Source organism: Panthera pardus, unplaced genomic scaffold (genome assembly GCF_024362965.1).
Source record: "Panthera pardus isolate Hobbes unplaced genomic scaffold, ASM2436296v1 HiC_scaffold_8, whole genome shotgun sequence".
NCBI classification, from domain to species: Eukaryota; Metazoa; Chordata; class Mammalia; order Carnivora; family Felidae; genus Panthera; species Panthera pardus.
The window spans coordinates 20,057,186-20,071,255 of record NW_026527013.1 but is presented as its reverse complement, the minus strand read 5'-3'; the positions used below and the strand labels follow the sequence as shown (position 1 = coordinate 20,071,255).

Sequence of the window (14,070 nt, the reverse complement as noted above, 5' to 3'; positions counted from 1 at the left end):
TACCTTCAGCTTCAAGGTACCTGCAAAGTGTCAGGGGAAAGCTGCAAGACACACAGTTAATGGGACCAGCACAAGAGGCAGATGCCAACTGCACATGCACTAGCAACTGCAGGGGCTCTGGTTACTGGCATGGATTCGCATAGCTGTAGGAGGCATTGGAGACTGGGACAGAGACTGGCTTGGCAGTATGCAGGTGCATAGCTTCAGGGGTTAGCTTTAGGTGTGTCCAGCAATGAAGGCCACGGACAACTGTCAAGGGCAGATCTGGGCCCATAAGCAGCTGTGGGGGCCTTGGTTATTGGCATACACTCCTGTGTATACAGGAGTTCACCATGGGAGCATGCACGGCAATGAAGGTCAATGACAGAAGTCAGGCCAGCAGGTACGCAGCAGCAGGGGCTACATATGAACATATGCACAACCACAGAACTCAGCCATGGGAATCTAGGCTGGCATGTTACATGTGCACAGCCACAGAGGCTAGGCTAGCTGCTGCATATTTAATGCCCCAGAGAGGGGTGGGGAGGGAGCAGGAGGTGCTTAGGGGGCTGGCATCTGTGAATGCAAATACCTGCAGGGTGAAAAACTTGGGTGAGAAAATTTGCAGGGGTTCTGTAGCAGCTTTGCTGGCCACTGGTTTCTTCAAAGGTGAAAGATGCTGAGGTTCTCTGTGCAGCAGTCTCCTAGGGTCCATGATGAGGACCTCAGTGATGAAAGCTGAGGGGGTTTGCAGCATCTATAAGGGTTGTTCAAGTCCTCAGAAGTGAAGGCTGCTGGGATCCTATACCCAGCAGGCTAGTGGGAACCATGGTCACTCTCGCCGCATGGCAGATATGGGTAGCCCCTGTCCTTTTCCTTGTTCCTACCTATCTCTAGATGTCTCAGCTTTGCCAGTCTCTTGGTGGGGTAAAATTGAAGAGGATCCTTTATACAGTGCCTGAAGGGCTGGGAAAGCTGGTCACCTATCTTCTTCTCCTTTTCCTGGAGAGGGGAATCCTTTTAGGCTAGGGAGTTCCTTCTTGTTGCTAAGTAGTGCCAGCCTGGGGCATGGAATGATGTAGCAAAATGAAAGTGTTCTTCCTATGCTTTTTGTCTGGTTATTCTGAGGTTTTTTTTCTCCACTGTGTGGCTGAAGCTTCTTAAGTGATGGTTTTCTTCTGAGCTCTCCCAGAGCTATCTTTCATTTGTGCCTGTCTAAATGTTGATCTTCATGGGAGGACAGGGGATGGAATCTTCTACTCCACCATCTTGGTGATATCACTACCCTGGAAAAGTTTTTAATATGATTTCTTCAGTAATTTTATTTATCTCTGTTCTTTCTTCTTTAACTCCATTATCTGGATATTGGACCTCTTGGATCAAACCTCTAACTTTCCTAACATTTCTCTCCTATTGCTAATTTTTTATTGGTGTCATCCTGTTTTCTAATATTTTTATCAAGTTTATCCCAGTTAACTCATTTGTAATTTTCTAGAACTCCTTCAATTGCTTCTTAGATTGTTCCACTCTGTTTCTTGGCTGTCTCTGGATTTCTCTTTGCAGACAGCAACCACCATTTTCTTCTATTGACTTGTCTGTTTCTTCCAATTTCCTTTCACATGTATTTGTTCTGTCTCTGACTTTTATGTGCGAGGTTTCCTCCAGTGTTTATTGATGTCTGGCTGTCCAGAAGTGCTGTGTAGGATCTGCTGAATACTGGGTTTCACTGTATGAAGGTTTGTGGAAGGTAATGGTAATCACATCCAACATCTTTAAATGGTAATACCACATAATATTCTGATGACTCTGAAGTTGTTATATCTGAGCTTCACTTCTGAACACCAGACTTTCAGCATCTCAGTTTGGCAGTCTAAAAGTCATCTCAAACTTGAAAAGAAAAACCAGACCAATGTATTGATTCCCACTGCTATACTCCGAAACCTGCTTCTCCCACAGTATTTCCTATTCCACTTTTACAAGGTCAAAGTTGGGAAGATCAAAACATAGGAGTCATTCTTCTCTGACCTTCCTCTTTTTTGTACACACATATACCAAATCAATCTATCACCAACTCTGAATGGATTTGTCTCCAACACACATTCAGAATCCAACAATTTCTTACTACTTTCATTGCTCCAACTCTGGCCCAAATACCAAAAATTAAAATATTTTGCTTGAATGACTGCTCCCTAATTCCATTCTTGCCCCACTCTGGTCCTTCTGCACACATCAGCTGGAGGGATCCTTTTAAAATGTAAGCCAGATTATGTGATTCCTCTGCTCAAACACCTTCATAGGCTTTCTGTCACACTTAGAATAAAATGCAAAATCCTCATCAAAAATAGCATCCTCTAAGCCACCATTCTAAGGAGAGGTCTTAGCCTCAAACTCTCAATCACCCTTCACTTTCCACATCTAATTGATCAAAATTCATCATTTTTATTTACTAACACCTACATTCTCTACTGCATTTCTTCTTCATTCTTATTGCTGTCTAGTCATTATTTATTGCCTGAATCACTTCTGTGGTCTCTTTCCTTCCTGATTCCAGTCTTCTGCATTTTACATTCTCTAAAGACAGAGTCAGCATTTGAAACCCATATCCAATCACGTTACTCCTATAGCTATACCAGACTACTGGACAAAGTGTAACATGGGGCTTATAAAACTCTTCATGATCTGACCCTTGCCTCCTTCTGTGACTTACCTCCCAATTATTAACACATACTTACATGCCAAAGTTACCAAAGTTACTGGAAGTTTTCACTGATTTTTCCCAGCCCCAGATAATCAGTCACTCCCTCTAGCAACATCTTAATAAATTTATGGCATACAGCACATATACGGCAATTGTTTGTGGTCTATTTGATCCCACTAGACTAGTTTCTCAACCTGGGGGCCATGTATGGACTTCATGGGAAAACATCAGAAGTAACTGTCAATTACTTAAAACTGAGGGTAAAACTTTGTATGCAAAACCATACTTGCATTGTCCTGGGAAGAAATTCTCTCCGATCTCCATGACCCAGAAAGGGTAAAGAACATCGATACTCCAGATGGTGATATTCTCGAGGGATGGGATAAGTCTTGTTCATCTTTAATCTCTAAATCTCATGCTTTACAGCATCATACTGAACAGAGCATAGTTAGGGCAACTATACACAAATGCTTTCCTACACTAGCAAATATACATTAGCAATTGATATGTTACTTGTGTATTACTTAGGAAAATTTCCAAAGGTCCTTGACCAGGCAACATACTTTGTACCCTCAAAGTTACCTAAAAAATTACATTTTCCTTAAATAGAAACTTGTAATTCTTTCAATAAACACTCAAATACATAACTCCACAAAGCAATACTTTACCCAGTCCCTTAGTTTAAGCTTAATAGTCACCTGAGGCTTCTGATCTTTATTTGTTTTACCTTAAAATTTTTTACCTTTAGTTACTTCTCATTCAGTCTGTAAAATGTAATCTTCATCATCAATTAACTCAATACATTTTAGTAACAGCCAATATACAGCTAAAGATGTATCACGTCTATCTCTTACTATACTTTAAATTATTTCCAGGTTCAATCACTACATTAACCAATAAACTGGATCTTTACAGCTTCAACTACCTTCCCTTCTTAAGAGGTGGTGAGAGACAGAATTTTGGATGCAGGCTGAAGGAGCTCCATTCACTAGCAAAACCAACAGATAAATGATCCCTGGATATTACAATACAGCCTTGCACAGTATTTCCATTTAGAAAGCAATGGTGATATGTAGTGTCAGAATAAGGAAGATCCCTTACATACACTGGGACAAAGACAAAGGAACAATTTTAGCAATACTGTTTCATAGTGTAATTAGGAATAACAAACAAAGAAGAAATAATGAAGTGTGTAGGAACAAGCTTACCCTGTGTTAGATTTCTTACCATTTTATAGAGATCTGAGACACTAATCTGGTCTGAATCCACTACTTCAAAGTCCTTTCGAGGCACCAAGTCCAGGCCCAAATGCCTAGTAAAGAGAAAGAACACACTCAGCATGCCATGTCCTTCAATTACTCATCTCCTTTTATGTGCCCAGAAGTTCTTATCTGCCATAACCTTGTGTACAGAGGTTGAGACATTACCCCAGCAGGGACATGCCTTTATACAGTAACAGCTAATTGTGCTCACCATTAGGTAAATAAATGAGGCTGGGGATTTTAAGACCGTGATAGTTTTAATCCCCAAGTAGTTCCCCCTTCTGATGGAAAAATGAATTTATTCAATACCATGTCTCTAACAGATTGTTTGAATTAAGAATGTATTTTCTATAGATCATTGATAAGTCATGTTCATTTTTCTCATCCTACCAATCCTACAAGTATGCTCAAGGCTTAGTCATGCATTACTTTCATTAGCATGAAAAAATCATTCAGGATCTAAGTAGATTTGTAATTCAAACACATAAAAATCACCTCTGAAAGATATCAAACTCAAAGAATGTATGTTTTAGTTGAGTTAAAAAAATTTTGGGGGGTCGCCTTGGTGGCTCAGTTGGTTAAGCATCCGACTTTGCTCAGGTCATGATCTCACAGTTTGTGAGTTTGAGCCCCACGTCAGGCTCTGTGCTGACAGCTTGGAGCCTGGAGCCTGCTTCAGATTTTGTGTTTCCCTCTCTCTCTGCCCCTCATCCGCTCATAAGCTGTCTCTGTCTCTCAAAAATGAATGAGTTAAAAAAAAATTTTTTTAATGTTTATTCATTTTTGGGAGACAGACAGGGATAGAGCATGAGCAGGGAGGGGCAGAGAGAGAGGGAGACACAGAATCCGAAATAGGCTGTCAGCACAGAGCCTGATGTGGGGCTTGAACCCATGAACCATGCGATCATGACCTGAGCCGAAGTCGACACTTAACTGACTGAGCCACCTGGGCGCCCCTAGTTGAGTTTTTATCTCATTTCCAATTTAATTAATATGACATTGGTTATAGTAAAGACTTTACCACACATTAGTCAATATCTTAAGAAACTTTAGATGAAAGTTTAACCAAGGAGTATTACTCCTAAAAAATATCCCCATATTCAGAAGATCTGGTATAACTTGGGGAGGAAAGAATAAAAGATAGTGATTGGCAATTGATTGGCAGTTAGTATGAAACAGTGAAAATAACTCCAGTGAACCAGAAATCTTGGGTTCAAATATGAAACATAATTTATATTCAGTAAATGTTAGCTCCTTTCTTACTTTCTAAACCTGGAGTCAAATGGAGTTAGGGAATTGTGGCCCCCAAAACTGCTTACAACAGTATGTGTGTATTCATGTATGAATTTTTTCTGAGGAGATAGTCAATAATTCTTAGGGTTTCAGAGCTGCTCTGTGACCACCCTATACTACAGCACAAGGGTTATGAATCACTGCATCTCGCAAAAGTATTCTATAGACAATGAAAGGAGTATATTTTTTTTCTCTTCAACTGGATGATGAACTGCTTTTAGAAAATGCTAGCAAAACAGGGGCACTTAGGTGGCTCAGTCGGTTAAGCAACCAGCTGTGGCTCAGGTCATGGTCTCACAGTTCCTGTGTTCAAACCCTGCATTGGGCTCTGTGCTGACAGCTCAGAGCCTGGAGCCTGCTTCGGATTCTGTGTCTCCTTCTCTTTTTGCCCCTCTCCTTCTCATGCTCTGTCATCAAAAATAAATAAACATCAAAAAAATTTTTTTAAAGGAAGATGCTAGAAAAACTAATTCTGTAGATTCTTTCTGTGCATAAAAACACCACTCATCTAAGATAAAACTATGTGTACATCCAAAATGCAGATTTGTTTTCTTTATAATTTATAACCTATTCATAGGAAAAGATATGAAGAGGTTAAAGAAGTTGCAGTAAGATTGCTAAAATAAAAATAAGAACCTATATGAAAAAGGTGGGAGCAAATATACTAATTGTATAGGCTAAAGCGATTACCATGATTAAGAATCAAAATTTAGATTGGTACTTTTCAGCACGCAAGAATAAAGAAGAAATCTATTTTTCTACTAAAAGATAAAAACTCAAGTTTTTCTATTATATATATTATAACTTACATTATCCTTAATAGAAAAACATGAATTTTTAAAGAAGAAATAATTTTTGGTACTAAGTGCAAAAAACAAAATCCTCAGTTTTGCATGTTGAGATCAGTAGTAATACATTGTTGGCTTTAACTATGATAGCTTACAGTTTAATGGTAAAGCCATGCCATTGAATCTGATTATAGAATATACTTAAGTTGATAAGAGATTTAATTTTTCTATCACTGGGATCCTGTGTTCTTACATCAAGGAAATATTCCATTCAGTCACCTCATGTTAGCTATTCTTAATTTCTCTGATATTTCAGGTCTCTGGCTTCTAACACTTAAGGGATGTAAAAGCAGCAGTGTCATGGAAAGCAAGAGAAAGCTGAAGCACATCCTTTCTACCTTTCTTATCATAAAAAGCAATTTACACCATAAAGATAATTTTGCAGATATGATCTCAAAGTATTTAAAATACTTTTATATACATTTAGAAAAACAGAGGAAAGATTTTTAAATGGCATTAGTATTTGCATTAGGGAAGTGGAATCATCCAACTCATCATTAAAAACATTTCCCAAATTTCTATAGTCCTTCTTTTGAAACATTTTAACTACAAAAATGAATCAAAATTCTATACATATTCTTTAACCATTAGTGCTCACAAAATATATGATAGTCTAAATATTACAATTAAATAACAAAAAGACTGTGCACATATTCCACTCAAAACAGATGTTTTCAAAACAACAGCATAAGAAAAAAATTCCAATGGACCTAAGTCAATAGGACTAGGATTGAGTGTATGTGCTCTGTGGTTGTGTACCACACAGAGCAATGGGCATGCCTGGAGACTGGCATTTATGTACACTCTGTCTTAGCACTCTGATACACTTAGCTTGCTTGTCCATTCAACTATCCATGCAGACACCCATCCACTCACCCCATAGGTACTCTCTGAGGACCTACCATTTCCCACCAATGGTGCTGGGTATGGAGAATACAGCAGTTGTGAGTCAAGCAAATGTTCATATTCATCACACTGATTCTCCCCTGTCACTAGAGCACAGTTCCTTTTAGTTTCTTGATTTCATTATCATAGGCAATAGAAAAATTATTAATGGGTGATCTTATAAAAACCAAAGACTGAAAAAAAAAAAAAAAAAAAAAAAAAAACCAAAGACTGAGTTCCTTCTACTGAGATAGTCTTCAAAGGAGGAAGAGTAGTTTTCCAAAGCTAAATCAGAGGACTGGCCTCACTGAAAAAAAGGCAGAGATGCTGCATGGTGAGAAGCCACACTCGTTCACTACAAATTTTATTCTGGAAAAGAGGTTTCTATTTCTCTCAGTGGTTTACCCTAAGAATAGTGAACAGTAAGTGCAGGGAGTGGTCAATTTAGTCTCTTCCCTGTCTTTGCAGCATGGGGAGGCAGTGCAACAGAATACTGAGGAGCATGGGCTCTGGTGTCAGATTGCCTGGTTTGCATTTTGGCTCTTCCACCAGGCCACACTATCTTATCTACTATCACAGGCTGTTGTAAATATCAATCCATGGAAGCATTTAGCACACTGTCTGGCACTGCAAACTATTACTGCTGTTATAATTATCATAATTACGTGTGACATCATTAACAAAAATATGGCTTAAATTACAAGGATGGTGATCAAAGAGATACAATATCTGAAAAAGAGACTCTTGAACAGAGGGACACAAGCAGGAGAATTAATACATCTATGTATATCTATACACAGATGTAGTATAGAGCTGAGTTTTCAAAAATAGTCTAATCCTATAGGTGCACATTCTTCACAAAAACATTTAGTCTTGTCTTGCCACCTGGCACTGATCACTCATTCATTCCAATAGTTCAATACTTTATTACCACCTACTCTGTGCTAGCCTCATGCTGAATTTATGGACACAGGAGTGAATAAGAGATATTCCTAGTCCTACATTCTTTCAGGTGCAGCTCTTTAAAGGCCCTGAAACTCTGTATCAAATTATTTGAATCATATATATATGTTTATATATATATATATATATATATGTTTATATATATATATATATATATATACACACACACACACACACACACATATATGTGCATTCTAATATGTATGTATATATATGTTACATATATATGTAATACATACATATACATATATATATATATGTATATGTAAGAATGTTTTATATTCTATTTTCTATTGTATCTTTTTCTTCTGGGGTTCCTCATCTAAACCACAGAACATAGAAAATAATTTGAAGTTAATTAATCATATACAATGGATGTGTTAAGGCGCCAGAACTTAGTTCTCTCCCAAAATTGGTTGAGAAAGACTAGCAATACTAGGATTTCCTGTATGTACTGGCTTTTTCTAACACTTATTGTAAAGAGATCATATGGCTAATAACTACACTAATGAAAGCCTAGTATATTTATATTTATACAATAACATAATATGACATAACTAATAACAGCTACCCTTTACTGAACATTTACTTGGGATAGGCATTTTATATATATCATCTTTAAGCACTATGGGAAGTAGACAGTATTAGATCCATTTTAAAATTGAGAAAACTAAAGTACAGAGAGGTTAACTAGGTGGACTATTAAGGCAGCAGAGTTGGGCTTGTCTCAAACTATGTCTGTCTTACTCTGAGCCTATGGTATTCCCACTTCTACCTGCTATTTTCTACTAATAACCATGACGGTTAAATACTAATAAGTGACTGTAATCAATTTAGTCACAATAGTTTGAGGGATGATTTTTGTGTCAGTGTATCAATCCAGAGGAAACAAATACAGATTGGTGAATGAGTGGTCACCAGGCATAAAAACAAACCTGTTGTATTAGATACATTCACATGGTGCCTGCCAAGGGCAGGTATTGTGCTAAGTTCAGGGGATGATGATGAGCAAAACAGATGCAGAGAGACAGACACAGAGAGGACTGAGGGGAGAGAGGGAGGGAGAGAGGGAGAGAGAGGGAGAGTGAGAGAGGAAGGGAGAGAGAAATTTAGCCATTTGAACATAACTTCAAAGGATTTTGACACATGAATACTTTAAACATTGTTATCTCAGATTTCTTGGATATGGCAAGTTACTAATTGACAGGCACAACACCCTGTATCAGAGTAACTCTAAGAAGTCACTGGAAACTTCTGCTAATTTCAGATGTCCTAAAGCTGGAAAATATCACCATGTCCTTAAAGGAAAAGTACTGAGTCATAAGACCTTCCGAGTCCTAGCTAAAATCTACTTAGAGGAAACTTGTTGGGGTGAGGGATGGGGTGGCAGGATTTTCTGCATACTACAACCCAAGCTTCTGCTTGTGCTGCTTCCTCTAAAAGGAATTTCCTTGGTGAGGGGAAAAACTAAGCGGGAAGAATGGGATATGGGTGGGTTAAGATGCATGAAAAATCTGAGAGAGAAGGTACAAAAAGGCGGGGGGGGGGGGGTAGAGAGAATATGACAGAAGAAGATAAAGACAAGAGAAGAACTGGAAATTATGTATTTATTGGTGATTTGTCTTAATGTTGAGACTTTGGAATAAAAAGATACCGATTGTTTCATTTGATATTTATGATCAATAGAAACATTATCCTAATTCAACAGCTTATAAAGTGTTTAGACTATATTCAAATCTGTACTTTCTACCTGAAGAAGAAATACAAAAATCTCATAAATTATTCTATGAATAAAGCATTCCTTAGGTGTTTTTCTAAGGTAAAGATCAGTTAAGATGTGTCAATCCTGGATTAACACAAATTTAATTTAGCTATGCTATATAATGTGAGATTAAAGAGAAGAAACTTCTAGTAACATCTTTATGGAAGGTGCTGAAAATATTAACACATTAAAATTACATTACTAGAAATAATTTTAAAATTCCTTTGGAGAGGATATAATTAACTGACTTACTCTTTGAACAGACTTATGCAGACATAATGGCCAGCTCATTTGAGCACAACTTTGTTTTATGCCCTTCATATTTCAGTTTCTAAAAATATAAGAACATAACTTTTTTTTTAATTTAATTTTTTATTTTTTAAAATTTACATCTAAATTAGTTAGCATATAGTACAACAATGATTTCAGGAGTAGATTCCTTAGTGCCCCTTACCCATTTAGCCACCCCCCCCTCCCACACCCCCTCTAGCAACCCTCAGTTTGTTCTCCATATTTATGAGTCTCTTCTGTTTTGTCCCCTTCCCTGTTTTTATATTATTTTTGTTTCCCTTCCCTTATGTTCATTTGTTTTGTCTCCTAAAGTCCTCGTATAGTGAAGTCATGATTTTTGTCTTTCTCTGACTAACTTCACTTAGCATAATACCCTCCAGTTCCATCCATGTAGTTGCAAATGGCAAGATTTCATTCTTTTTGATTGCCGAGTAATACTTCATTGTATATATATACCACATCTTCTTTATCCATTCATCCATCGATGGACATTTAGGCTCTTTCCATACTTTGGCTATTGTTGATAGTGCTACTATAAACATGGGGGTGCATGTGTCCCTTCGAAACAGCACACCTGTATCCCATGGATAAATGCTTAATAGTGCAATTGCTGGGTCATAGGGTAGTTCTATTTTTAGTTTTTTGAGAGTGTTTTCCAGAGTAGCTGCTTTCCAGAGTGGCTGCACCAGCATGCACTCCCACCAACATTGCAAAAGAGATCCTCTTTCTCCACATCCTCTCCAACATCTGTTGTTGCCTGAGTTGTTAATGTTCACCTTTCTGACAGGTGTAATGTGGTATCTCATTGTGGTTTTGATTTGTATTTCCACAATGAGTGATATTGAGCATTTTTTCATGTGTCGGTTGGCCATCTGGATGTGTTCTTTGGAGAAGTGTCAGTTAGTGTCTTTTGCCCATTTCTTCAATGGATTATTTGTTTTTTGGGTGTTGAGTTTGATAAGTTCTTTATAGATTTTAGATACTAACCCTTTATCTGATATGTCATTTATAAATATCTTCCCCCATTCTGTCAGTTGCCTTTTAGTTTTGCTGATTGTTTCCTTCACTGGTCTTTCTCTCTTTCTCTTCTTGAATATTTCTCTTCCTTATTTACTGGTATGTATAATTACAGCTAAACTGCAACATAATGATTTATATACAACTTGGTGTCATTGGTTCAAGTTTACAATTTGCTTGGCACATAGTAATATTATTTTTGAAATTATTACTGCCTTTGATTTATTAAATAAATATAATACCATTTTATAACAGTACTGTTTGTGGCTGAGGAAGTAGGATCAGTAGCTATGCCATATGTAACATACAGTATTTTGCTAAGATTTTTATTGCTGAAGTTAGATTTAGAGAATACTGTCTGATCTATGGTACACCTGAATCCATATTATATCATACAAGGAGTCTGTGGTGTGTGCCAGGTAACCCTACTGACAGTCAAGAGAGGGTTTAATTTAATGAAACAAACAAGGACAGAACTCTGTCACTTCAAAAGTTCACAAATAGCCAATTTAGGGTTGTACTTTTTGTTTTCTTTTCTAAGGAAGAACAGCACCACTCTGGGTTGGATCGACTTTATTAGATTTTGTGTTTCCTCCTTCCTAATGTGCTGTTCCACTTTTGTAAGAACACATTCACTTGTCAAGTCCCTTCTTAAGAAAGGAGCCATGAAAGGTAACTTCCACTTCCATGAATACTTTAAAATGGTTTTAGCTGGCCCTTACACTTAGATAGTTTTGCTGTTAATACAATTCCGGCTGGCAAACCATTTCCTACAGAATTGTGAAGATACTACTTCATTATATCCTAGAATCTGGTATTACTGATAAAACTTTTGAGGTTGGTGTAATTCTTATTATTTTGTAAGAAGACTTGTTTTCCTGCCTGAAAACCTTTTAGGATCTTCTCTTCATCCCTGGAATACTGAAATATCTTACAATGCCTTGCTGTGGATTTTGGGCTTTTCCCCCATTCATTATGTTAGGTATTTGGTGGGATCTTCCAATCCAAGACTCCTGGCTCTTTGGCTCTGGGAAATTCTCTTCTATAATTTCTTTAGGATCTCCTCTTTATTGCCTGTGTTCTTTTTCTGGAAATTATAGCATCTGATATTAGGCCCCCTGGACTGAACCTTTGTATTGCTCTTCTTTCTTCAAACATTTCCCATCTTTTTGTTTTATTTTCCCAGAAATAACATAAAATTATCTTACTGTTCTCTTTTTGAATGTTTTATTTGGGAAATCACATTCTCTATTTCTTTTTCAGAGTACTTTATTTTACATAATGGATTTTGACTCTCTCTGAGGGTGCTGAGAGATTTTTTTTTTAAGTTCTTTACTAATGTCTAGTTGTCTTGAGGGCCGGGTTATTTCCTTCCAATGGTGCAAAGTATTTTGTTTATCCTGGTCTTTCTCTCTTCTCTATGGAAGGATTTTTTTTGGTTTCTTTTATTTTTTTTTAACCATATCACTATGAATCTAATCTTTTCTTTCTTTTTTTTAATATGAAATTTATTGTCAAATTGGCTTCCATACAACACCCAGTGCTCATCCCAACAGGTGCCCTCCTCAATGCCCACCACGCACTTTCCCCTCCCTCCCACCCCCATCAACCCTCAGTTTATTCTCAGTTTTTAAGAGTCTCTTATGGTTTGGCTCCCTCCCTAACTTTTTTTTTTTAATACCTGGTGATACTCAACTGTCCATCCCAATATATTTATTTTTTTAATTAAAAAAATTTTTTTAACGTTTATTCATTTTTTTGAGAGACAGAGACAGAGCATGAGTGGGGGAGGGGCAGAGAGAGAAAGAGACACAGAATCTGAAGCAGGCTCCAGGCTCCAAGCTGTCAGCACAGCCTGACACGGGGCTCGAACCCACGGACTGTGAGATTATGACCTGAGCCGAAGTCGGATGCTTAACCGACCAAGCCACCTCAAGGCGCCCCTGTCCATCCCAATTTAAAAAGCACTAGAAGTGTGGGGAGTTTATGCACATGGTGGGTGACTAGCAAAGTTTCTTTCTGGTAAGTGGAAGGGATCTGGTCATTACAATTTGAAACCCTTACATAACACAATATGGAGGGCTTTGTAATAAAGGTCCCAGAGTACACTCTTGTTGCCCAGTTCCCCCAGGAAGTCTGTCTTTGTATTTGTTTATCTGAAACGATTGGCTGACAGTCTTTCTACTCATGGCAGTGGGTTATTCCTTTTATATACTTTTAAGCAATCCCCCTGCCTTTTTAAGCACCAAGGTATGCTCCTCCATGATTCTGCAAACTGCTGGACAGAACATCTCTTTCATTAGCTAAAGTTTCTTCCACATATACTGGGCTTCTTTCATCATTAATACTCTATCTACATTCAAGCTTCTAGAAATGAGTTCATATATTCCATTTATTGCTAGGCCCCCTCCCATTCTTTTTATTTTTCATTTCAATGACATCTTGAGAGGGTGAGGAGCTAAAGACTTGTACTAAAACATACATAAAGTATATGTATGACCAGGAAACAACCTGGACACTTTAAAGTTCAATGGACTTGATTTTAAGATAATGAGACAAAATCACTTGAGAATTGTATCAATTATTATATCTAGGAAGAAATAAAATTTGAATACTATCTACTCTAGCTTCCCAAGCCAAAGTCTTAGAATGCTATATATGACAAATAACCATACCTCCTGAATAAATGCAGGACTATTTTTGAATGACAAATTAGTTAAGAATATTCTGAAGTAGATATGTAGACAGTTCCCATTTGGAGTATATGCATACTCAGATAAATTGCATGGCTATAAAATGTAAAAGACACAGAAATCACATGAAAAAATAAAGATACTAAAAGATGAAACAGAAGTGTATGTACTCTGATTACTGAGATCTAGAATCAAAGAATTTGAGCTGGAAGAGACCTCACAGGATAATGCAGTCCAATTATTTAATATTCCAGAAGTGAAAATAAAAATTGAGATATATGGAGAACAAACTGAGGGTTACTGAAGGGGTTGTGGGAGGGGGGATGGGCTAAATGGGTAAGGGGCACTAAGGAATCTACTCTTGAAATCATTGTTGCAC

General features: G+C 37.5%; 1 protein-coding gene across 14 annotated transcripts in view; it reads right to left on the bottom strand.

Annotated features, from left to right (window-relative positions):
• Positions 1-14,070, bottom strand: part of DOCK3 (dedicator of cytokinesis 3) — a 600,629-nt gene that overhangs the window by 214,561 nt on the left and 371,998 nt on the right. For all 14 annotated transcript variants that reach the window (XM_019416991.2, XM_019416982.2, XM_019416983.2 and 11 more), the window contains one exon: positions 3,905-3,989. In XM_019416991.2, the coding sequence (XP_019272536.1) occupies positions 3,905-3,989 (85 nt within the window). The remainder of the gene's footprint in view (positions 1-3,904; positions 3,990-14,070) is intronic.